A 27,154-nucleotide genomic window follows, 5' to 3' on the forward strand; every position below is an offset into this window, starting at 1 on the left:
GAGCTCGGGAAGAGGCAATTTTCGGGAGATTTTCAAGGAAAACAATGGGTTAAGTGTTCTTAACTCAATATTGGTCAAATTACCCGAATCCATGGTTGTTTTTAACATTTAATTAAGGATTTAAGTTGGAAGATTTAGAAAACTCTCTTGATTTAATTTGAAGATTTGAGGGTCGGTTGATGTCAGAATTTAGGGAAAATTTTATGGTTGGACTCGTGGTTGAATGAGCGTTCGTATTTTGTAACTTTTTTCGGGTTCCGAGATGTGGGCCCCACGTGCGATATTTGGGTTAAATTTCGGATTTTGTTAGAAAAATTGTATTTTCATAAGGAATTTATTCCTATAATTTGTATTGATTGAATCGAATTAATTATGACTAGATTCAAGTCGATCGGATTCGTAAAATCGAGGAAAAGGCATACTACTTGACTGATTGAGCGTGGTTTGAGGTAAGTGACTTGTCTAACCTTGTGTGGGGAAAATTCTCCTTAGGATTGGTATTGATATGATAATTGTGATGTGTTGAAAGTCGTGTACGCGAGGTGACGAGTGTGTACACAGGCTAAATATGGAAAACTCTGGTTTTAAATTGTGTAGATCTTTGTTACACATTAATTAAATTATTTTATCCGGTTATATTCATCATCATTGATCTATTTTTATATTTTAAATTTGCTTGACATTTTTCTTGCAAATTGTTTTACCTGTTTAGTTGAAACTTTGTTTCTTTTATTCTATGCTCAATACTTGAAAATTGAATTTATTAATTGAATTATTACTAATATGAAATATTTGACATTTTTAAATTTGGTATTGAGGCAACGTGCTAAAAAAAATTGTGAAATATTATTTTTGCTGAGTTATTCATTCCCGAATATTTTATGAGATTTTCATACTCATCGTGATTGAGCCGTGAGCTCCTTATTGTGGAAAATATTGTTGTTGTTGATTTATTTTGGCAAGTTAAAATATTTAGGCACTTGAGGTGCAAATTGTGATATATTGTGATATTGATACGCATGCGGTGAGATAAGGGTGGCTTGATATGCGTGGCTAGTAGGGGAACTACTAGAAGTCATGCGGTGTGATAAGGGTGGCTAAAACGCGAGATGCTATTTCGGAAAAAATATTTTCTTTAAAAATTAAAAGTGAAGGCTCCCGGAGTGATATAAGAAAATGAGATATTATGAATTTATTTATGATTTGAGACTACGAGGCGGTACATCGGGAGTGCCCTTGTTGATATTTCTTTATGGCTGCATTGCCTTTGGTTATTTTTGGTATTTTTCTTAAAATTGTAAATTTCTGTTTTCCTTCCGCGAGTTATTATTTGCCCTTATTTTGTGTAGTTAAATTGTGACATACTACTTACTTGATTCATTTCCATTGTCATTATTATTATTATTATTATTATTATTATTATTATTATTATTATTATTATTATTATTATTATTATTATTATTATTATTATTATTATTATTATATTGTTAAATTTTTCGCCCTGTCTTTTATTATTTCGAGTAGGGCCCTGAACTGACCTCGTCACTAATCTACCGAGGTTAGGCTTGGTACTTACTGGGTACCGCTGTGGTATACTCATACTACACTTATGTACATCTTTTTGGGCAGACCTAAGTACTTCCTATCAGACCATGTATCAGTAAACTAGCTGCACGCGGAGACTTCAAGGTATATCTGCTAGCATCCGCAGACCTCAGAGTCCCCTTCTATTCTTATTGTGTTTCTTTTCTTATTTACTTTAGACTCTGATGTATAAAGACACTTATAATAAATTCTTAAAAGCTTGTGACTTATTTCTACCGAGTTTTGGGAGTTGTGACTATTTGAATCGCGATTTGATTTATTTTATATGTTGAGATTTGAGTTTCAGTTTTGTATTCTGTGATAGGCTTACCTAGTCTTAGAGATGAGGTGCCATCACGACATCCTATGGAGGGAAATTGGGGTCATGACAGAAATTGATGAAGCTTATCTTCCTCCTCATCTTATTGAGTACGTGGCTTGGTGGCACAAGTACATGAATTATTATGATTTTTACGCATTGCCCCCAACTCATCCCAAACCTTCTTCAGTTTGTTGAAATATGAAGTAATGTCAAGTGATCCTTGCTGAGTTGAAGCTAATTAATTTTTAATTTCAAAAACGTTAGTGCCATTTACAGCCCCATACCTACGCTCCAGCTGTTTTCAAATACTCTCAGCAGTTTTTGAGTATTGGAAACTCTCAGCAATAACATGTGAGAGTGAGCTGGTTAACCATGAAATTACCATATTGTTGCACCTATCTCACCGACTTAATTTTGCAGGGTTATTATTAGCAGAGGGTCTAGGACAAAAGCCATAAACAAAAGCAATTTTGTTCTTGGCAGAGAGAGACAATATCATACTTCTCTTCCACCTGCCATAACTAGAACCAGAGAAATGGGTACTAACTAGACACGTTCCAAAAATATCAGAAGAGTGTATGAAAAGAGGACTCGATGGGTCCGGACTATACGAACTTCCAGCAGAATTAGGGTTCACAAGTACAATTGAATACACCATAGTAAATTGTATGATAAGAGAAAAACTAAAAACAATCACTCAACAGAGATAGAATTCAGAAATCAGCCTAAACACGAGTGATAAAGCAAAAACGGGAACGAACTAGGGTTTCCTTCCTTTTTACTCGAAGAAGCGAGCCTTGAAACAAAAGAAACTGAGAGAATGCTGGCCGAAATGAAAAGGAGACACGAACGCCGGAAAGAGAAAGAAAACACCCTTACCGGACTCTCAGCCATACCATCCACAGAATAAATCGGCAAAGTTGCAACCTTTGATTTAACCAACAAGGCTAACAGTACTCCACAACTTGGTCTTGGATCTACTAAAACCTTCGCTCCGATACCATGAAAACATTACAAGTCGAGCAGAATCGATGGAGTTTTAGCTAGGGTTTTATTTGAAAAGTAAGAACACCGAGAGAGAGAAACGAGATATTTTTCTTTTCATTCAACAAAAACTATACAAAAATGTTCTAGATCCCCTAATATATATCTGAGGTAAAAGAGTAAAAGAACATTAGTCAATTCTATTCGGATCCACTATCTATGTAAAGAATAAATATACAATATAGTCTAATGATTACAAAAATGGGCTAACTACTAACTGATGCTTATCTATTAGACCTAAGCTTCAGGCTCAATTGTCCACTGGATCTGGTCCCTCCAATAGATGGTTTATTGATGAACCAAAAACTTGTAAACTTAACCAAATTAACCCAAAGTGGATTGAATCACAATTCAATCTTCGTCTCTAGCTAGTGAACATGAAAGACAGTCATCCGAAACTTCAAAATACTAGATCTGTCTCTAATTTCAACAAATTTGATTTTATGGTATTATTTAAATATCGCATTTAAATTAAATTATCTTCTCATTAAAAATAGATTATGTACAGGAATACAATATTATCTTGCTTTGTTAAGTTGCTAAATATGGGCTAACACAAGGGAGCCTATTGACATGATCATATCCATTGTTAACTTTGACCTAATTAATAAAGTTTTTTCACGCATCTTTTTTTAACTATTATTTTTTTAAAAATAATTATTTCTTGTTTATTTCATAAAGAGCCTTTTTTTTTTTACATTATTAGCATATTATAAAAATTATGCTCAATATTTAATGAGTTAACTAAATGCACTAATCACGGGAAGCACTTTTATTGTTTTCGACATTTTCTCACACACACTCCATATTTTCATTCTACAGTTCCGTCACTAATAGATCCTTCATATACTCCGGATATTTCTTCTTCTCCTATTTATCATTCACTGATTCACTCTTGCGATAATTTTGACATGGATTCGTGGGTATTACTATCAATCTTCTTTATGGATGCGATAATTTTGTTATGGAATCGTGCCGTAATATCATACAAATTTTACAGAAGACTCACTCATAAATCTCTTATTACTTTATATAAATCTCCTATTATTCCATCGTTTTCTGTAATACTTATGTGGGTTCTTTGAACTTTAAGGTAAGAAAACCCTAGAAGTTGTATATTTAATTGAATCTTACATCACTTTGTGAATAATTAAATCTTAGGCTTTCTATGTTTTTTTCCATCAGAATTTGAAACAATGGAGAAGTCAAAACAACAACAAAAAATATATCTGAACAAATTTTTGGGTAGAGGATTGAAATTGGATGTCTCGGCTGTCAAGACTATCAGGAATACCTACCGTGATTCTCCTTCAGAAAGTAGTGAAAATGCTTTACCACTTTCTCGTCCTAGTTTTGAATTGTTATATGAAACTCCTGAAATATCTGCAAACCAGAGGCGTCTGTAAATGGGAAGTTCAATTGAGGAGATTATGGAACAAGGGGAGGGTCTGACAGTTGTTTCTAAAGTACCTTCACCAAACGTGAATGAATTAGGTAGAAGAAAGCATAAAACAATAAGAAAGTTAGATGAGAACAAACAGGCAAAAGGGGTTAAGGATGAATTTCAGGATATACAATCTTAGTCAGTGAAATACACACACACAAAAAAAAGGTTGATGGAGCTAGTGGACAGACAACAAATTTGAAGGTATTGTATGTTTGTATTTAAGATTATCGCAACATCAGTTTTACTTGCAATATTTACCGGTTGTAGTTATTTTTTATTTATTTATTAGTATAATGTATAATCTGAAAAATAACTATTCTATCAACAATAGGATGCATTCTTAGTAGTTGATAATATATTTTGTGTAGGTTTGGGATTTTTATTTCAAACTAGAAGATTCCCAGCGAAATTGAAATTCTTTGTTTTCTTTTAAGGAAATCAACGAGCTGGATGCGTGATTTTAGGTACAGAGTTTAAAGGTTTCTTACTAGGAATATAATTATTTAGGACATTTTCCTAAAATTTTGCTTATTTATGTTTTTTGCTCATTTTAATTAGAGGTCCTATACTTTTTTATATTAGAATTCATATATGTATGCACACACACATATGCAAAAAAGCTAGTGTTGCTATTTTTTCGTGCTTGTTATTTATAGTATAATATTCATAAACGACATAAAGCCTTTAACTTCACATTGTTACATTATTATTTATATTATTAAGTAATAATTTGAATAAATAAGATGTTAGGCATGTATTTAAATTATATTTTCCTTGATATTTTTGTAAAAAATTATATTTACTAATATAAAGATTTAAGCAGTTTGATCCAAAGTTCTAAAATATTTTGATGTTAAAGAGTAAACAGTCTTTTTTGTTTTCTTTTTTACAAAATTTTTGTACTTTTTTATTTTTTCTGCACTTTAATATTGTCTAAGCTAAAATAAAATCATAAAATTTACTATTCAAAACTTTTGGGGCCTCAAAATCTCATGGTCCAAAATCAAGGCTTTCTAGCCTCCCCCTTGAGCCACCATCCATTCCTGACATTGTCAACTAAATTTTGTAGAGTCTCAATTAAGATAAGACAACAATGACAAAATCATTAAAGAAAGTGAATGTGTCATTTAATTATCAAATATGAATGAAGTTGATTGAATAATATGTTGTTGGCCAGTGGTCTCAACAGGACTAGTGGCATAAAATCAAAATATATTAAAAGTCTATTAAACTTCTTTCTCAAAATTAATATAATAATAAGACAACAAAAAAACCTACATACTTGATTTAGTGGTGAGAGCGCAACGCATGATGTGTGAGTTACACATGTCATGGTATTAAACTTTCCGCTATACAAAAATTTGGTATTAAGTGAAAATAATAAAGGGACCATTATTCATCGAGTTTTTTTAACCTCGCCATACTTGTCTTGGAAATTTCTTAGTTAAAAAAGATGAGATACAAAAGAACTTGATTTTTCATGTAAGAATCAATCAAATGGGCAAAAAGGAACAACTAATTTAGAGAATCTGAGTCGGAATTATAAAGTGAGATTGTGAGAAACATGTAAAACATACATAAAGAAAGAAAAATACATTGATTAGAAGGTAAATATATTATTTAATTTAATGAGAGAAAATATTTATCTTATTAAATCACTCAATCCTACCTCTATCAAATTTTAAAAAATCTTAAACTTTGATTTTTTTAATTATTATATAAATATAAATTATACATTTTTGTAGCCTTAAATATTTGGGGGCCTAAGGCAAAGACTTCTGCCTTACCCTAAAACGACCGATGTGCACAGATAGCCAGTAATAACACATATATTTACTTTTAAGCCACTGTTTTAAATGTATTAAGTCTTTAGCCACTGCTTTAATAAATATTTACCCGCCCGGACGAAAATACCCTTATGCTATATAGGATTTCACTGATACATACGCTCCTTATTCACGATCAGCAGCAGCTCAAACTTACGCGCAAACTTACGTGCAGAGAATTGTTGTGATCGTCCAAAATTGCAGAAGCTTCTCTTCCGATTTCAAACTTTTTCTCTAAGTTCAGAATTCAACTTTCTCGTCCAAAATTCACCATAAAATTACAGTAAATTCTAAAGTTTCAGATATCTCTATATGTTTTTGTGTGTTTGTGTGGATTTTTATTTCGTTACTGAAGAATAAGATGCTAGAAATTTGATTTTTTTTTCTTTTCTGTATTGATAACGTTAAGAACATCGCGTCCTTAACTCTGTAATTGTTCTATAAATATTGAGGACATAATATTAAGGATTTGATGTCCTTAACATGATTGTTGTTCTAAATATTATTAAGGATAAAGTGTCTTGTGTTTTGCAACTTGTATTAATAAAGTTAAGGACACGATGTCCTTAATTTCATGACTGTTGTTCTAAATATTAAGGACATAGTGTCTTGTATTTGCAAATTGTATTAATAAAGTTAAGGACACGATGTCCTTAACTTCATGACTGCTGTTCTAAATATTAAGGACACCATGTCCTTAACATTTTCACTGCATATAGCAAAGTTAAGGACACAATGTCCTTAACTTTTTCACTGCACAAATCAAAGTTAAGGACATCTTGTCCTTAACTTTTACAATGCACACATCAAAGTTAAGGACAACTTGTCCTTAACTTTTATAATGCACACATCTAAGTTAAGGACATCATGTCCTTAACTTTTACAATGCACACATCCAAGTTAAGGACACCATGTCCTTAACATTTTGACTGCACACATCAAAGTTAAGGACATAGTGTCCTGTTTTTGCAACTTGTACTGATAAAGTTTAGGACATGATGTCCTTAACTGCATGACTACTGTGTAAAAATTAAGGACATAGTGTCCTGTTTTTGCAACCTATACTAATAAAGTTTAGGATATGATGTCCTTAACTTCATGACTACTGTGTAAATATTAAGGACATAGTGTCCTGTATTTGTAACTTGTATTGATAAAGTTTAGGACATGATATCCTTAACTTCATGACTGTTGTTCTAAATATTAAGGACATAATGTCTTGTGTTTTGCAACTTGTATTGATAAAGTTTAGGACATCTTGTCCTTAACTTCACGATTGTTGTATAAATATGTCCTGAATTTCCCATTTTCTTGACTTGCAGGATGGATACAATATGTATTATAGTTGCTTTTAATGGTAGATGGACTGCAGACTATAAGTATCTTGATCATCAAATAAAGCTTGTTCTAGTACCTGCGGCAATTCGATTTGAAGATTTCATTAACCAGGTCTTTGAAGTTATTGAATTGGATAGATACAAGTTTGAAGCAATGATATGGTTTGATAGAAATCTGGGAACAAGTAAGGGAATGCTTGTATCCAAAGATTTAGATCTTCACACATGTATAGAGTTACTAAACAGTCATTCACTCTTCAAGGGCTGTCATTTCATTGTTGATATTTCAGAAAGAGTTTTTGATTCTACAAGCACCTTTGAACATGTCAATACAGAAACTCAACAAGACAATCAAGACAAATGCCAACAAATAATGAATTAAGATGTGGTTGAAGCTCAACCAATAACTGAAGAGGTGTTTCAAACATTTGATTCTATTCAAGTAGAAGGACAAAGCATTATAGAGATTGACAACGAACAAGCTTTGGGTATTCAAGTCTTAGAGAGTGCACCAGTAATAGAAGAAGTTGCTGAAAAACCTTTACTCAACTAACTATACAAAGCTCAAATTCGAAATAAAAAGAATCCACAACTATGATATTAAGAGAAAATGCTTCGTTGGATGAAATAAAAGTGGGATCAATATTTGACAAAAAGAAGAGTATAATTAACTGTTTTTCCAATATAGCAATTAAAGGACATTTTGAATTTAAGGTTGTTAGATCAAGCTCAACAAGATATTCGTTGAAATGCAATGATGATAGGTGTGGGTGGTGTGTGCGTGCTTTCAGAATTAAAGATTCAACACTATTCAAGATAGTAAAGATTGAGAAAAATCATGATTGCTCAGTTAACACTATGAAAGCTGATCAAAGGCATGCAACTTCAAAGTTGATTAGTGGTTACATTATCGATAATCTTCGAGACCCAAGGTTTGAAGTTACACCAGCCTTTGTCATGGCAGAAATGCAAAAATTGCATGGACTAGACATTGGTTATCACAAGGCGTGGAGTGCTATTCAACGTGCTTCAGCTTTAATAAGAGGAACTCCTGAAGAGAATTATGAATTATTGTCTTCATACTTGTATATGATGAAAAGTAAAAATCCGGGAACATACACTAACATAAAGATAGACGACAACAACAGGTAAACAATCAAAAAGATTTTTATTAGTCTGTTTTATAAACTTTAGGACATGGTGTCCTTAACTTGGATGTGTGCAATGAAAATGTTAAGGACATGGTGTCCTTAACTTGGATGTGTACAATAAAAATGTTAAGGACATGGTGTCCTTAACTTTGATGTGTGCAATAAAAAAGTTAAGGACATGGTTTCCTTAACTTTGATGTGTGCAGTGAAAATGTTAAGGGCATGTTGTCCTTAACTTGGATGTGTGCAATGAAAAAGTTAAGGACATGGTATCCTTAACTTTGATGTGTGCATTATAAAAGTTAAGGACATGGTGTCCTTAACTTTGATGTGTGCAGTGAAAAAGTTAAGGACATTGTGTCCTTAACTTTGCTGTGTGCAGTGAAAATATTAAGGACATGGTGTCCTTAACTTTGATGTGTGCAGTGAAAAAGTTAAAGACATGATGTCCTTAACTTTGATGTGTACAGTGAAAAAGTTAAGGACATTGTGTCCTTAACTTTGCTATGTGCAGTGAAAATGTTAAGGACATGGTGTCCTTAACTTTGATGTGTGCAGTGAAAATATTAAGGACATGGTGTCCTTAACTTTGATGTGTGCATTGTAAAAGTTAAGGACATGGTGTCCTTAACTATGATGTGTGCATTCTAAAAGGACATTGTGTCCTTAACTTTGATATGTGTAGTAAAAATATTAAGGATTTGGTGTCCTGTATTTTTAACCTTCTGTTAAACTGTATTTTCAGGTTTCTTTGTATGTTTTATGCATATGGATCATCAATAGCTGGTTGGAATCATTGTAGACCAGTGATTGCTGTCGATACAACTTTTTTGAAGTCAAAATATCGTGGTGTTTTAATGATTTCAGTTTCAAAGGATGCAAATAACCAAATATTCCCACTAGCCTTTGGAATTGCAGAATATGATCAATTCCTATGAGTGGTACTTTAGTGAGCTTCGCAATGCAATTGGGAGCCGTGACAATTTAAATTTTTTATCGGACATGCATCAATCTATTGCACATGGCATTGCAAAGGTATATCCTGAAAGCCACCATGGAATTTGTATTTTGGAGCAGAATCTAAAGCGAAGGAAAGTGAAAAGTGGGGTCATAAAACTTTTCCAAAGTGCTGCAAGAGTATACAGGTGCAAAGAATTTGATCTATACATGTCAGATATAGCAAAAGTTGATAAGAAGACTTTTGACTACTTGATGGAAGAACCGCCGGAAAGGTGGGCACGTTCTTGTAGTCCGCGATGAAGATATGACATGCTCACAACAAACATAGTTGAGTCAATGAATTCTGTGCTATTAGAAGCAAGGGAGTTGCCTATATTAAGAATGATGGATTTCATCCAAGTGAAGCTACAACGTTGGTTTTATGAAAGAAGAAATGAAGCAGAAGGAACTTTTTATGACATTTCTTGTTGGGTAGAAGAGGAATTGAAGAAAAAGATAGATTTAGCTTTTACTTTAAATGTAAGTATTATGTTCTTACTTTAGCTTATTATTTTAATGATAATTTAACTTAATGTACTAACTTATAGAGTTTCAACTTTGAAGGTCTTCCCTGTTGATTCATGGCGTTCTAGAGTTGAGGAAGAAGGAATTACTTTCTTGGTGGACTTAAACAAAAGAACATGTGATTGTTTTCAGTTTCAATTTGATTAATTACCATGTATACATGCAATTGCAGCTATCGAGAAGAGAAAACTCAAGAAGTCCAATTTCTTCTCGGACTGGTACTTAAATGAATCTTGACTGAAAACATATGAAAGACAAATACATCATGTAGGACATACAGATTCTTGAATTGTACCAGAGAGTGTTAAGTCACAAAATATTAAACCTCCAGATTTCAAAGTTCCGCCAGGTAGAAGGCAGAAGAAAAGGCACATTCCAGCTACCGAATCATCAAAAATAACATTCAAATGTGGTCGTTGCAGAAGAATTGGTCATAATAGAACATCTTGTATATATTCTCCGGCAGTCCATCCATTTTCAAGGAAGCATAGAGAATAATAGATATATTCACTTATGTTTATCTACTCTTTTAAGTTTTTGCTATAAATTGGATTCATTTAGATTATTTTTATTTGAGCAAGTAAACATTAGCATATGGTTATATAAAAGATGTCCTGAATTTTCAAAGTTTCTTTGCACTTACTTGCTCTTTGTTTCTTTTTCTTTTTCTGGGAGTTCAATTTACCTTTGTCGAACCAATTATTGTTTATGAGATTTTATTATTGCCGTAAGTAAACAAGAAAGTCCTTTTCTTTATATAATTTGAAGCCTGCAACTTGCTACATCTTTATTTTTAAAATGAGATTGGTACAAGTAAAACTTAAGGACATAATATTTTACAAGTCCTGAAAATTTCAAGTATGAATCTAGTATTAAGGACATAAATTTCTAAAATGTTCTTAACTTCTGGAAATCTCAGATTATTATCTAGATTTTCAGAAGTTGAAGACATTTCAGAAAAATATGTCCTGAATATTATTTTCATCCTTCAACAAATCAGGACGTTTATGAACATAATGTCCTGAAGTTCTACAACAATCAATGTATCTTTTGCTATATCTCTACAGATTTAATAAAAAATTGATAATTTAAAATGTACAAATCAGTAGTTATAAAATTGACATCTGCAGCTTGCTAAACACAGCATGCTACATCTTATTTTTAAAATGAGATTGGTACAAGTAAACTTCAGGACATAATTTTTTGAAACGTCTTGAACATTTGAAGTATGAATCTAATATATAGGACATAAATTTCTAAAATGTCCTTAACTTCTGGAAATCTCAGTTTATTGTCTATATTCCAGAAGTTTAGCACATTTAAAAAAATATGTCTTGAATGTTATTTTCATCCTTCAACAAATAAGGATGTAGTTAACAGATTCTGAAGTTCTACAACAATCAATGTGTGTTGCTTTGAATTTCTAAAAACTTCAAGACAATTTAATCAAAGATTGGCCCTTTAAAACTGTGAAAAAATGAACAAATCAATAGTTAACAGAAAGAAAGAAATTAATAATACGATGCCTTCATATTACTGCTGAAACTGTAATTTAGCATAGTTGTGACCAAAAAATTATGCTATGCAAATAAAATAAATTGCCTTGTGACAATTTAGAGGATATTTTAGAATTCATATATATTCTTTACAACAATTTTATACCAATTTCACTACAGCTGACTTTCTTTACAACTACACTACCTCTCCTTTGGGCAGGAAGTTTCATTTTCACTATCATAGTCGTCGCCGACATTTTCTGGTGGTGTATCATAACCAGAATTTCTTTTTCACTCTCCATGTGCCCAAAGATTTGCTGCAAGTTCTTTTCTGAAGTTTGATATGTCCTCAGGTTGGAATTTCTCCACATCCTTTCCCATCATCAACAACTCCACATACTTGATTAGGAATGCATCACAATCAGTCCTAAGAAAAATATGGAGTCCATTAAATAATATCTTTAATAAAGTAAATCTAAAGTACATATAAATTATATAGCAAATGACAACACGTATGATCCAGTTTGGAGTGGTGATCTTTGCCACTGAATATCAAATTTGTTGAATGCATTTCCAAAAGACTTGTGATTTTTCTCAAACTGTGAGAACTTTAACAAGTGGGGGATCATGCATGCATACATTTCAATGTGTTTCATTCCTTGCTCATATGGCTCACTATATATGGAATCGCACACATCAATCCTTCACTCATTCAAGTACAATACCCCCAAAATCTTTGTCAAGAAACTTCAATAAAGTATCAATCTTTGATCCTAGGTTTTTCTTTAAAGCCTGTGAGATAGTATTTAAAATAAGAATCAGAATGTTAGCTGCTTATAAGTTACGGACATTGGTCCTTAACATAGAGGTACAAGCTCACAAATTAAGGACAAGTGTTCCTTAACTTAGAGTTACAATAACAGAAATTAAGGACATATAGTCCTGAACTTAGAGTTACAAGTTAAAAAGTTAAGGACAATTAGTCCTAAACTTCAAGTTACAAGCTCACAAATTAAAGACACTTGGTCTTTAACTTAGAGTTACAAGCACATAAATTAAGGACCGTTAGACCTGAACTTAGAGTTCCAAGTTCAAAAAATAAGGACATGTAGTCCTGAACTTAGAGTTACAAGTTAAAAAGTTAAGGACAAATAGTCCTAAACTTCAAGTTACAAGCACATAAATTAAGGACAGGTAGTCCTGAACTTAGAGTTCTAACTTTAAAAAAATAAGGACATGTAGTCCTGAATTAAAGTTACAAGTTATAAAGTTAAGGACACGTAGTCCTGAACTTAGAGTTACAAGTTAAAAAGTTAAGGACAGGTAGTCTTGAACTTAGAGTTACAAGCTAAAAAGTTAAGGACATGTAATCCTGAACTTAAAACTACAAGTTAAAAAGTTACAAGCTCACAAATTAAGGACACTTGGTCTTTAACTTAGAGTTACAAGCACAGAAATTAAGGACAATTAGTCCTGAACTTAGAGTTCCAAGTTCAAAAAATAAGGACATGTAGTCCTGAACTTAGAGTTACAAGTTAAAAAGTTAAGCACAAATAGTCCTAAACTTCAAGTTACAAGCACATAAATTAAGGACAACTAGTCCTGAACTTAGAGTTCCAAGTTCAAAAAATAAGGACATGTAGTCCTGAACTTAGAGTTACAAGTTAAAAAGTTAAGGACAAATAGTCCTAAACTTCAAGTTACAAGCACAGAAATTAAAGACATGTAGTCCTAAACTTAGAGTTCCAACTTAAAGAAAATAAGGACATGTAGTCCTAAATTTAGAGTTACAAGTTATAAAGTTAAGGACACATAGTCCTGAACTTAGAGTTACAAGTTAAAAAGTTAAGGACAGGTAGTCCTGAACTTTGAGTTACAAGCTAAAAAGTTAAGGACATGTAGTCCTGAACTTAGAGCTACAAGTTAAAAAGTTAAGGACAGGTAGTCCTGAACTTAGAGTTACAAGCTAAAAAGTTAAGGACATGTAGTCCTGAATTTAGAGCTACAAGTTAAATAGTTACAAGCTCACAAATTAAGGACACTTGGTCTTTAACTTAGAGTTACAAGCATAGAAATTAAGGACAGTAAGTCCTGAACTTAGAGTTCCAAGTTCAAAAAATAAGGACATGTAGTCCTGAACTTAGAGTTACAAGTTAAAAGGTTAAGGACAAATAGTCCTAAACTTTAAGTTACAAGCATAGAAATTAAGGACAGCTAGTCCTGAACTTAGAGTTCCAAGTTCAAAAAATAAGGACATGTAGTCCTGAACTTAGAGTTACAAGTTAAAAAGTTAAGGACAAATAGTCCTAAACTTCAAGTTACAAGAACAGAAATTAAGGACATGTAGTCCTAAACTTAGAGTTCCAACTTAAAGAAAATAAGGACATGTAGTCCTGAATTTAGAGTTGCAAGTTATAAAGTTAAGGACGCGTAGTCCTGAACTTAGAGTTACAAGTTAAAAAGTTAAGGACAGGTAGTCCTGAACTTTGAGTTACAAGCTAAAAAGTTTAGTCCGAACTTAGAGTTACAAGGTAAAAAGTTAAGGACATGTAGTCCTGAACTTAGAGTTACAAGTTAAGAAGACAAGGATATGTAGTCCTAAACTTCAAGTTACAAGATCACAAATTTAGGACACTTGGTCCTTAACTTAGAGTTACAAGCACAGAAATTAAGGACATGTAGTCGTGAACTTAGAGTTACAAGTTAAAAAGTTAAGGACATGTAGTCCTGAACTTAGAGTTACAAGTTAAAAAGTTAAGGACAGGTAGTCCTGAACTTCAAGTTACAAGCTCACAAATTAAGGACACTTGGTCTTTAACATAGAGTTACAAGCACAGAAATTAAGGACATGTAGTTCTTAACTTAGAGTTTCAAGTTCAAAAAATAAGGACATGTAGTTCTGAACTTAGAGTTACAAGTTAAAAAGTTAAGGACATGTAGTCATGAACTTAGAGTTACAAGTTCAAAAGTTAAGAATAGGAAGTCCTAAACTGAGAGTTACAAGCTCAAAAATTAAGGACATGGTATCCTTAACTTAGAGTTACAAGCACGGAAATTAAGGATATTACCTTGATGTCATTTTGAATCCTTTTTCTGATAAAGCTATTTTTTGATGTATTCTAGTACATTCTACCTCCATATCCTTTTTGAACTTCTCCGATAATCTCTGAATCAAAAACCATAAAACCAAAAAAGTTTCTTAAGCAAAAATAAGCAAATAAAAAACTAATGGTATTCAAAGACAGAAAACTTACGTTAACAATTTCCTTAAGCAAGATTTCATCAAATTGTGTTGAAGGTATTGAACTTTTATCTTGAGACAATGGCACATGCACACTAGTGGGCTCCGCATCTACTTCAGAAGAAAGAAATGGTACCATCTCGAGCAATTGATGCAACTATTATATAAGAAAAAAACGTAAGTATTCAGAACTAAAACACATAAACAAAAACATAGCTAGTAATCCTGTTAACTTACTTTTTCTTTATGGAAATACCTTTTATATAGGGTGTCATAATGTGGAGATTTCATATCTAAATAACATAGCATCCGGGGGAACCCACATTCTCTGAAGTTCACAAATTATTTTTTCTGAAAAATTGAGAATACTTCCATAATCCAAACACAGAAGGCGAAAGGGAAGCCAAGTATAGTATAACTGTCCTTCTCTTTATCTTTCTCTTTCTCATTCTCATTCTCATTCTCATTGTCTGAAGTATTTTGTTTGGGCTTCAAGCAGCTCTTCAATGATTTTAGTAACTTTTCATAACAAAGAGAGCCCCAATTGAAAGAAGAGCAGAGTTCATCATCATCTACGATTTTCATTACCCGCTCAGACACATTCCGATTCTTGCGCTTCCCCATCAACACAGATTCAACAAAATAAATTATTGCCAACTTCACCGCATCGTCATGGCTGCCTACAAATGATGCAGTTGTACCATATGGGTGACTAGTAATAAAACGCCATAAATCGCCTAACTCGATTCTATCCTTTCCAGGGAAGTAGACTTTCGAAAGCCTATTCTCTCTTTCACGTAAAACTTTGAAGTCCACTGAAGAAGAACATTTCAACCTAGTAATTATCTGGAACGCTTCACGTGTAAACTTCACTTTATGATCAAAAACCTTGAATGTCATTGAATGCGAGTCATTGCTTATAATTTCTGAAAGCAACACACAATGAATAAGTCTACCACAGAACTTCACACCTTGTAATCGGAAAAAGTTTTCGAAAACACCATCCCTCAACTTCTTCCATTACGTGTTCGACAAGAAACTTTTTATTATTTCCTTATACTGAAAATCTCCTTTCCAATAGCTCATCGAATTACGCCAATTATCAAACTCGAAAACACGATATCATTCCATTAGCACACTACAAAGAAGGAAATAGAACGTAAACATTAGGACTATTTTTTTGAAATGTCCTTAATATTTAAACTACAAAACTAAAATCCAGGACCTAAGTAGATGCATCTTTAATAGAAGAACAGTAAACTAAAATTAGCTTACAAATTCTTAGGACTATTTTTCTGAAATGTCCTTAATAATTAAACTACAAAACTAAAATCCAGGACCTAAGTAGATGCATCTTTAATAGAAGAACAATAAACTAAAATTAGCTTACAAATTCTTAGGACTATTTTTCTGAAATATCCTTAATAATTAAACTACAAAACTAAAATCCAGGACCTAAGTAGATGCATCTTTAATAGAAGAACAATAAACTAAAATTAGCTTACAAATTCTTAGGACTATTTTTCTGAAATGTCCTTAATATTTAAACTAAAAAACTAAAATTCAGGACCTAATTAGATGCATCTTTAATAGAAGAACAATTAACTAAAATTAGCTTACAAATTCTTAGGACTATTTTTCTAAAATGTCTTTAATATTTAAACTAAAAAACTAAAATCCAGGACCTAATTAGATGTATCTTTAGCAGAAGCACAATTAACTAAACTTAGCTTACAAATTCTTATGACTATTTTTCTAAAATGTCCTTAAACTAAAATTAGCTTACAAATTCTTAGGACTATTTTTCTAAAATGTCCTTAATATTTAAACTAAAAAACTAAAATTCAGGACCTGATTAGATGCATCTTTAATAGAAGCACAATTAACTAAAATTAGGTTACAAATTCGTAGGACTATTTTTCTAAAATGTCCTTAATATTTAAACTAAAAAACTAAAATTCAGGACCTAATTAGATGCATCTTTAATAGAAGCACAGTTAAATAAAATTCCTAAACACAGTTAGCTTACAAATTCTTAGGACTATTTTTCTGAAATGACTTTACATAATCAATATATTGATTGAACCACAAATACATTTCAATACCAAAAGATTCTCAATAACTTTCTCACAAAAATCTGCACCTTATTCCTCAGCGAATCAAGTTATAATCATTATTTTGGACATTTCACACATACTTGATGACAAATACAGCATTGATCACGATTAGAGATATACAAAAAGAAAAATGCATAAAAGCAAAATCGAAAACATACCAGTACGTTGGTTCGCTACAGAGAAGATGACAAATGAGAAGTGATTAAGTTGGACAAAGTATGCGCAGAAAATTATTGTGGGCTGGGCAGGAGTGATATTGAGGAAGCGAAATTTTGCTTATGAAATTTTGGCTCTGAACTTCAATCGAGACAAGAGAGTTGCATGCAGGAACAATATTGAGGGAGCGAAATTTTGCCTATGAAATTTTGGCTCTGAACTTAAATGAGAGAAGCGTATAAAGGAAGGGTTTGGGAATAAAAGAAATAGAAGAAAGGGTAAAAATATCTTTTCATATTAATTTTAATAGAGTAGTGACTATTTTTGCTCAACATTAAAATTGGTGGATAGAAAATAAATACCACCTTATTTAATGGCTACCACACGCCATTTTTACCCCTAAAACCGACCTTGAGCCCATCAAGAGTAAAATATGAATTCCATCGTCAAAAGTATTTTTCTACTAACCTGGAAAAAACTTTTTATGATGGACCTCAAATTTTAGCGATTGGAAGGCAATGTACTTTGCCAGTCTTCTTTTTATTATTAGGTATCTGTTTTTCAAGCGATTCATAAAATTTTGATAGTAAAATCTACGTTTTGTAATTTTAACGTTTAATTTATTCTTAAAGTGCACATATTTTTACAATATGCTTGAAATATAAAGCACAACCGTTTAACAATATAACTAAACATATAATATTAAAACAAAAAAGTGTAAAAAGTATCTCTTACCGTCGAAGTAGTGTCCCTTTTTCCCAATTTGAGCAATTTCCACTTTCAAAAACCTATGAAATAAAAATTTGGAGACCATTATATTCCAATGAAATAAATCACAAATATCCGGTAATTTGTGGCCATCTTCCAGTAAAATCTTATGCATATAGAAGGCTGGGATGATACCCTTAATGTCTGCAATGGTCCAACCAATTGCAGTTTTGCACTCTATCAATACCTGCAAAAGCTGTTCTTCCTGCGTAGCTAACAAATCAGATGAGATAATAACAAGTAAAGTAGAGTTGGGTTCCAAGAAAACATACCTGAGATGAGGTGGTATCGGTTTCGGTTCCAACTGTGGTGGCTCTTCGATCGATGTCTTAGCTGGAGGAATTTTTCTTTCTTCTAACTGCAAAGACTCAATTTCGAGCTCTCTTTTCCAGAACCCCTGGCCTTCAAGAGCCAGCACCCACTCCACCAAGTCCTCTCCATTTACTTCTTCTAACTTCGTAAGACAGGCTGCTAGAGGGTCTTTAGCGTTCAGAGTCTCATCTTTCTCCTCCAAAATTACATCCACAGTTTCTATTAGAGAGCAGTTAGCAAATGTACTTGGTCGCCGCATAGACTTCTACACATTGAATGTTATCTCTTCATCATTCAGTCTCATTTTTAGCTCTCCAGTTTCACAATCAATCAATGCTCTCCCAGTGGCCAAGAATGGTCTTCCCAAAATTATGGGAATCTCCTCGTCAACTCGACAGTCCAGAATGACAAAATCTGCTGGAAACACAAACTTTCCAACTTGCACTAGTACATCATCAAGGATACCTAATGGCCTCTTCACTGTCCGGTCGGCTAGCTGTAGTAACATGGATACAGATCTTGCTCTTCCAATGCCTAACCTTTTGTAGATAGCCAAGGGCATCAAGTTTATGCTTGCCCCCAAATCACATAATGTTTTAGCAAAAGCATAGTTGCCTATTGTGCATGGGATTGTGAAACTCTCTAGGTTTGATAACTTCTCAGTTATGGGTCTCGTCACGACAATACTACATGTCTGGGTTAGGGTAACAGTGGCCAAGTCTTGGAAGTCAAACTTGCGAGACATCAAATCCTTCATCATTTTGGTATACCCAGGCATCTCCCTCAAGGCGTCAATCAGTGGAATGTTTACCTGGATTTGTTTTAACATCTCCATGAATTTCTTATACTGCTCATCCTTCTGATATTTGGCCAATCTCTATGGGAATGGTGCTGGAGGTCGCTTCCTTCCTGTGATTTGAGTCCTATCATGCTCAGGCACTACTTCTACTGTCGTTTCTTGTGCTACCTCACTCTCCTTCACAACCTCTTTTTCTTTGCTTGTGCTTTCTTGTGCATGTTGTATCATCACCTCAGTTAACCATGTCGAATCATGTACCTCAATGGGTAATGGCACAAGTGTTTCAGTTGGTCGGCTTTCACGAGCGATTTCTTTCTCTAGATCTAGGTCTCTACTATTTCTTAGACTCACTGCCATCAGTTGTTACGGGCCCTGCTTTTTTGGATTGAATTGTGTGTCTAACCGATAACATCCCTTAGAGGCGATTATTCAGAGCCATTGATATCTGTCCTAATTGAATTTCAATGCCTTTTATCGCTGATTCATGTGCGTCCACTCTCTCTTGCATTTTACCATTCGACCCAATCAGTTGTTGCAGCATTCCTTTAATTTCAGACAACCCATCTTCTTGTCTCACTTTTTGCTGTTGTTGAGGTTGTTAATAGGTTAGCTGCTGATTTTGCTGGTTGTATCCCTGTTGCCTTTGGTATGGCACAACTTGACCCTGTGGTCGCATAGCTCCAGGATTGCTGCCATTATTGTACTGCTGTTGTGCTGGTCTATATTGTTGATTCTGTTGCCCCCAATTCTGACCACCTTGCCTCTGTCCTTCATAGTTGACCACATAGTTCATATCTTCATGATATTGCTGGTTGTCACTTTCCGCACTCCAAGAGCATACATATAGTTGGTTAATGCATGGTGTACATAATCCCCCATTAGTCGCGTCCACTATGTGTACATGCTGCTTCTGGCCTGATTCATCGATCTTTTTTGGTAAGGATACTCATTTGTATCATCAGAGTGGGCACATTTTCGGCAATAGAGTTGTTTGGGTCCAAAGCCACCGAGTGAACTACAGGAGTGATCGTGGAGTCTCTTGTCATCCATCCTGAGTTTTGAGCCATTTTATCAAGTAGGATCTTGCATTCTCTCAATGATTTGCTAAAAAATGCTCCACCTGCTGAAGCATCAACATTAGCCTTTAAGTTGTCTGCCAATCTCATATAGAACCTGTGCCCCAACATCTGTTCTGGAATGCCATGATGAGGACACTTAACCAGTATACCCTTGAACCTCTCCCGCGTTTCTTGTAGTGTTTCTGTTGGTCTCTGCCTGTAGCTCAATATCTCATCAATTTGTTTGGCAGTCTTATTGGGTGGGTAAAACTTGTTCAAAAATTGCTTGACTAATTCCTCCCAAGTAGTGATGGAGTTTATGGGGAGTGAATTAAGCCAAGTCTGAGCCTCTCCCGTTACTGAGAATGGAAACAATAACAACTTTATTGCTTCCGGTGTCACATTAGTTTACCTTTGCGTGACACATATCGATAGGAAAGTTTTCAGATGCTGCTGAGGATCTTCAATGTAAGACCCTAAGAACAGTCCCTTGTTCTGCAACAAATGTAGCATGTTGATTGTGATTTGAAATGATTCCGCTTGTATATGACGGACTGCAATTGCGGTTGCTAGATTTTCGGCGGTGGGTTATGCCCAATCATATAATGCTACTTCTGGCACAAGAGGCACCACACCCTGATTGTTCAGGTCATTCGCATTGTTTCTATTGTTTAGATTTTCTATTCTATCATCCATGTCTGGTTCGATTTGTTCTGTTGAGTTCTGTTGTTGTTTGCACGATTCAGTGCGTTGAAAACTTTCTCAGGAGCTGATAATGCTTTGAACAATTCACCAGTTCTTGAGGAGTTTCTAGGCATGCACTTGTAACACCCAAAACTACAAACGTTACAATTTCAATGTATTTAGTTTAAAATTGAAGAAAATATACTACACTAAGAATTCTAGCACTTCTTTTAGCTGCAATTAATAATACAGTTAAGTCCCCCGCAACGGCGCCAAAATTTGATCACGCCCAACGATGCCTTATAAAAAGGACTAAGCGGTCGTTGCAAATATATTCCGGTTAACAAGTGCGGAGTCGAATCCTACAGGGAATTAACCTATTAAGCACAACTACTAGACTCGCACAAATTCACGCAATCAATATTCAGAAATATTAAAATAACAAGTTGGATGTTTAGTAACTAAATAACACGTAATGAAAATGCAGTACTTAATAACTAACTACGAATAGTATTGAATAAAATAATTTTTAAATTTATTAATAATAAAGAACAATTGCGGAAGTAAATTCTGAAATATAGTGAATAATCCATAAAAGACAACAGTGTCTAGATACCATCCCAGAATTGGTGTCACAAGTGCACGAGCTTCTAGAATAAATACAAATAAAGGTCTGAATAAAATAAAGTTGTTTGGAAATAAGCACACAGCTAAAGTAAAATAGATGGAGACTTCAGAACTACGGACGCCATGCAGTTATACCTCAAGTCTCCTCTGGTAGCTGAAATTCGAGCAAGTTTATGGTACGCCGTTGGGACCAACTTCAAAATCTGCACAAGAAGTGCAGAGTGTAGTATCAGTACAACTGACCCCATGTACTGGTAAGTGTTGAGCCTAACCTCGACGTAGTAGTAACGAAGCTAAGGCGGGTCACTTACATTACCTGTACGCAATATTAGTAACAACAACAATAATAGAAATAAATCAGGTAACTCATTTATAATAATTGAAGCCAACTCAGCAGTCATAACCAATTATCATTTCCATCAATTCTGTTGCAGCGTGCAACCCGCTCTCACAATATATTCACATTCAATTCTGTTGCAGCGTGCAACCCGCTCTCACAATATATTCACATTCGGTTCTGTTGCGGCGTGCAACCCCCTCCTCCATTATATTCATTTTAATCAAGTCTGTTGCGGCGTGCAACCTAATCCACCAATATATATATGTATGTCGACTTTTAAATAAGTATGTTGCGGCGTGCAACCCGATCCTCCAATATGGACTTTTAATAAGTCTGTTGCGGCGTGCAACCCGATCCTCCAATATATTAATTTCAATCAATTCTGTTACGCCGTGCAACCCGCTCCTCAAGTATATTCATTTACAAATTCTTATAGAAGGAATTTCCCCAATAAATGCAATAATTAATATGAAATTATAAGACAACAAGCATACAATAATTATGATTTAATCATGAAACAGACAATGTCAAATAGCAAATTATTATAAAAATCAGGGAGAAAATAGGCAGTTTAATATTTAATATGCTAAATGTCAAATAACAATTAAGGAACATAATTCAAATAGCATGAAACAATTAATGCAGGAATTAAAGAATTAATATTTGACAAAGAATATGAGAGAAATAATTATTATAATACTTAATTCATGATTTAAAATAATTTATGATTTTTCAAGTAAGCGGGCAAACAATTAATTTGATGATGTATAGACACTCGTCACCTCGCCTATACGCTGTTTACATGCAATTCACATAACAAATAATTTAAGGATTCTATTTCCTCAAGTCAAGGTTAACCACGACACTTACCTCATTTTGCAAATTTCAATCAATTATTCAAACACTGCTTTTCCTTTTAAATTTGTCTCCGAAAGTATCAAATCTATTCACAAACAATTCGATATATTCAATACTAATCATAGGAATTAATTCCATATGAATTTACAAATTTTTCGGATAAAAATCTAAAATTCATTTAAATATTCGTCAGTGGGACCCATGTCTCAAATCTCGGAAAAATTTACAAAATCCGAACACCCATTCCGAGACGAGTCCAACCATACAAAAATTATCCAATTCCGATGTCAAATGGACCTTCAAATCTTAAATTTTTGATTTTGGAAGATTTTATAAAAATCTGATTTTTCTTCCATAAATTCCCGGTTTCATGATATAAATTAATATGAAATCATGAAATATAATCAATATAGGATAAGGAATACTTACCCCAATGTTTTTCCATGAAAATCGCCCAAAAATCACCTTACCCGAGCTCAAAAATTGGAAATGGTTAAAAATGGGTCGAAACCCCATTTCCAAAACTTAAGTTCTGTTTTTCAGATTTATATTCATCACGATCCCGAAAATTCGTTCGCGATCACGTAGAACAACTTTGCCCAGATTCATTTTACTCTTCGCGATCGCGGGAATGGTTTTGCGAACGCGAAGCACATTTTTGCAAAGGCTGCTACTTTGCTCTACGCGAACGCGACATCACACACGCGAACGCGAAGCATAACCCCGTAGACCTACGCGATCACGGACCGTTTCATGCGAACGCGAAGATCAAATTTGAGTACCCCAGCTTCTACCTTATTTCTTCTTCGCGAACGCGAGGACTCGATCGCGAAGCTTTGCACTTCGACCCTTCGCGAACGCGTGCCCTCGGTCGCGAACACGAAGCACAATTGTGCCCGTCTAACTTTCCTCTTCGCGATCGGAAGAATGGTTTCGCGATCGCGAAGCACAAAATACTAGATGACAACAGAAGCTAAAAACCAGATTTTCTAAGTTCAAAATCATCCCGTAGCCTATCCGAAACTCACCCGAGCTCTCGGGGCTCCAAACCAAACATGCACACAAGTTCTAAAATATTATACGAACTTGCTCGCGTGATCAAATTGCCAAAATAACACCTAGAACTACGAATCAGATACCAAATCAAAGGAAATTTTCATGAAAACTTTAAAACTTATATTTTTACAACCGGACGTCCGAATCATGTCAAATCAACTCTAATTCTCACCAAATTTGGCAGACAAGTCATAAATATTATAGTGGACCTATACCAGGCTCCGAAACCAAAATACGGATCCGAGGTCAATAAATCCAACATCGGTAATTTCTTAAAAATTATTAAGCTTTCAAGCTTTTAATTTTTCATCAAAATTTCATATCTCGGGATAGGGATCTCGGAATTCGATTTCGCGCATACGCCAAACTCTCAAATCACAATACGGACCTACCAGAATTGTCAAAATACTGATCCGGGTCCGTTTGCTCAAAATGTTAACCAAAGTCAACTTAGTTGAGTTTTAAAGCTATATTTCAAAATTTTACGGACTGTGCACGCAAGTCGAGGAATGATAAATGGTGCTTTTCAAGGTCTTAGAATACAAAATTACTTATTAAATTTAAAGATGATATTTTGGGTCATCACATGAGCGATGTGTTCAATAACTACCTAAATATGCACTCTCTTCCCAGTAATACACACTAAATAGGCACAGTTGATTGAGAGCTCTTCAACCAACCATAATAATAACATAGTTGAACAAATAGAGAAAATACTACGGCAAATCTATATTAACGTAACAGAAAAATCATCCTCCAATAGGTTCCATCAAAACCCTAGATTAGGAGTTTAGCTACTCATACTCATAGTAACAATATCCCGAGTATTTTGCATAAATAAATTATAAAGTAAAGATGAAGGAATGTAGAAATCGATGATTCTATCTCCCAACTGGTGTTCCATGAGCTATTCTTGCCTCTGGTCGCAAAAATTCTTCCAAAAGTGGTGTTTTATGTCTATTTATATGTGTAGGAAAAGACCTAAATGGTATAGGTCAAGTCCTAGTCAAAGCAGGAGAAGAAATAAGCTTTCAAAATCCAGAGTAAGCGTGCCTCAGACCATGCCTCGCGAGGCTCCACGCGAGATGAACCTCGCCTAACACTGTGTGGCGCCAGCTCCCACGCGAGCTCGAGCTCGCCTCATCCTTCCCGACGCCTTCTCCTACGCGAGCTTAGAGGCTCGCGTCGCCAACTTCCATGCGAGATCAAAGGGTCGCTTCGCGAGCTTCTTCATCTTTTCACTACTTAATGCATTCTTTCTTCTTTTCACATTTTTCGAGCACGCTTTATTCTTTAAATCTTCCTTTTGCTCTAATTTCATCTCCAATTCACCTACACATAAAATAGACTCCATTACGCGCAAATAAAATGTAGTTTAACATTAAAGCACATAAAATATAAGGTACTTAATGTACTAAAATATGAAATAATAGCCATACATCAATGATGTATTGAGAATTTAAAAATCACAAAATATGAACCGTGGAAAGATATAAAGAGTTAGTAGCAATCTAGTTGCAAAATCGCCATAGCTGAGCGTTAATAGCGGAATCAGCAAGTCAATTTCCCAATTTCTCCGTAGCAAGAAAATTGAAGTCAACAGTAACACTCAAAAAGAAAATACCACCCAAAAAAAACCAATAGAAAACACTGGAGAAAAGGAAAGAGGTAGAAGAAGCATTCACCTGAGAGATAGAGAAATAAAGAACTAGTAGAGAGAAGGTGAAGAAGAAAAAATAAGGCAGCTATATAATAAGCGAGCGTGCACTTTAAGAATTTGGACACGTGCGCTTCACCCATGTCATGCCAGAGCTCCTTTAATAGAAAGCCAAATTTGAGACGATTTGCTAATGTTAAGGGGCATATGGAGGAACAACAAATAGTTCAACCTACATGAGCAAATTTGAACCAAAAGTCAAATGGACGGAAAAAATAGTTCAATTTACATGAGCAAATTTGGACCATTTTTCCTTTTTATTGTATAAGTTTTAATGTAGTCTTCCTACGTTCTTGCAATTTTTTGTATAATGTCGAGTTAAAAAGCTATTGTATCGGGAGTGGTAGTTCAACTGGATGAACATGTCAGTAACTTTGATCCGAATTTAGAACCCAATAATTTAACACGATTACAATCCCGAACGCATTAGCTTGAAATCCGGGAAAGAATTGTAGTTTGAACATTTTGGAAGAATTAATGCATAATGAGCCCTAGGAGGCATTAATGTAGATTGCTAGTATATCGCAGGTACTCTTCACTTTTGCATTGTATTTGACATCCCAAATCCTTTTAATGTTCAACCACATTCAGTTCATTTCAAGTTAATTTTTCCGTTTTGCAACGTTTAATTAATGTACTTAATAACATTAGCTGACCATGCCAATATATAATCTCCTTCCTATGCAGATTTTCCATAGTACCTTAAATAGTTAAATCCTATATTCTAGTACTTTAGCATAGATGGCATACAAGTTAATGCTTCTCGTTGTTTTGGGTGTTCTCGTTCAAACTTCCTCTGCAAGGAAGCTTCTCGGGGATTCATTTTTACCCAATTTTGACTTAAATGGAGGGTTTGACCAAATTCTAGGAGGTCTTGGCGGTGGTGGTGGCGGTGGAGGTGGTGGTGGTGGTGGTGGAGGTAGTAACGGTGGTTTTGGTGCTGGCTTTGGATATGGAGAGGGTCATGGATCAGGCGCAAACGGCAGTGGTGGCGGTGGTGGAGGAGGCGGCGGAGGTGGTGGAGGAGGTAGTAATGGTGGGTCTGGTTCTGGCTTTGGATATGGCAAGGGTCATGGGTCAGGTGCAAATGGAGGCGGCGGCGGAGGTGGTGGTGGAGGCGGCGGCGGCGGTGGTCAAAATGGTGGTAGTGGTTTTGGTTTCGGAGAAGGATGGGGCCAGGGTGGTGGTGGATTTTGATACCACTACTTGCTCAAATAATTTTATTATTAGCGTCATGTAATTCTATTCTTTATTAATTATAGTAATAATCTGTTGGATCAAGATATTTTTTATGTTAATCTTAATTAGATCGATGTTGTCACAGATTCAAACAAATAAAAATTTCTGTTCTCTAATAATAGACGGTAAGTTAAAATATTCAGTTTTTGGTCTATGATTTTAAATTTGATAGAAGTTACATGCTCTTCTGCACTTATGTTATTACATCTGAATAATTGACTTAGTAATCTTCATTCACTTATATAAATTTCATCATATGAGTTTCTCGAAGAAATGCTAGGTAAAATACCTATAATAAATCCGATGTGATCTGACTCTTCCTTAAATATTCCATTCGGCTTATCTTAGTGTATCGAGTTGCCTTTAAAATGTTCCAACATCCAATGTGATCGGACTCTTTCTTGGATATTCCATCGATGGTAACTTAGTGCATCGAGTTCCTTTAAAATGT

General features: G+C 34.4%; 3 protein-coding genes and 1 non-coding gene across 4 annotated transcripts; 3 read left to right on the forward strand and 1 right to left on the reverse strand.

The window, feature by feature from the left end:
• The first annotated feature begins 8,154 nt into the window (after positions 1–8,154).
• Positions 8,155–9,971, forward strand: LOC138893602 (uncharacterized). The gene is made up of 3 exons (XM_070178245.1): positions 8,155–8,708; positions 9,457–9,517; positions 9,630–9,971. The coding sequence occupies exons 1-3, from the start codon at positions 8,155–8,157 to the stop codon at positions 9,969–9,971; spliced, it is 957 nt and encodes a 318-aa protein (XP_070034346.1).
• An 8,619-nt stretch (positions 9,972–18,590) lies between these two features.
• LOC138893603 (uncharacterized) lies at positions 18,591–19,160 on the reverse strand. Its single transcript, XM_070178246.1, has one exon. The coding sequence runs from the start codon at positions 19,158–19,160 to the stop codon at positions 18,591–18,593; it is 570 nt and encodes a 189-aa protein (XP_070034347.1).
• Positions 19,161–20,321: 1,161 nt separating this feature from the next.
• On the forward strand, positions 20,322–20,428 carry LOC117281663 (small nucleolar RNA R71). The gene has a single exon (XR_004512287.1). It is a non-coding gene; the product is annotated as a small nucleolar RNA R71 (small nucleolar RNA).
• Positions 20,429–26,205: 5,777 nt separating this feature from the next.
• On the forward strand, positions 26,206–26,661 carry LOC104117005 (putative glycine-rich cell wall structural protein 1). Its single transcript, XM_009627980.1, has one exon. The coding sequence runs from the start codon at positions 26,206–26,208 to the stop codon at positions 26,659–26,661; it is 456 nt and encodes a 151-aa protein (XP_009626275.1).
• Positions 26,662–27,154: the final 493 nt, after the last annotated feature.

Source organism: Nicotiana tomentosiformis, chromosome 6 (assembly GCF_000390325.3).
Source record: "Nicotiana tomentosiformis chromosome 6, ASM39032v3, whole genome shotgun sequence".
Taxonomy (NCBI): Eukaryota; Viridiplantae; Streptophyta; class Magnoliopsida; order Solanales; family Solanaceae; genus Nicotiana; species Nicotiana tomentosiformis.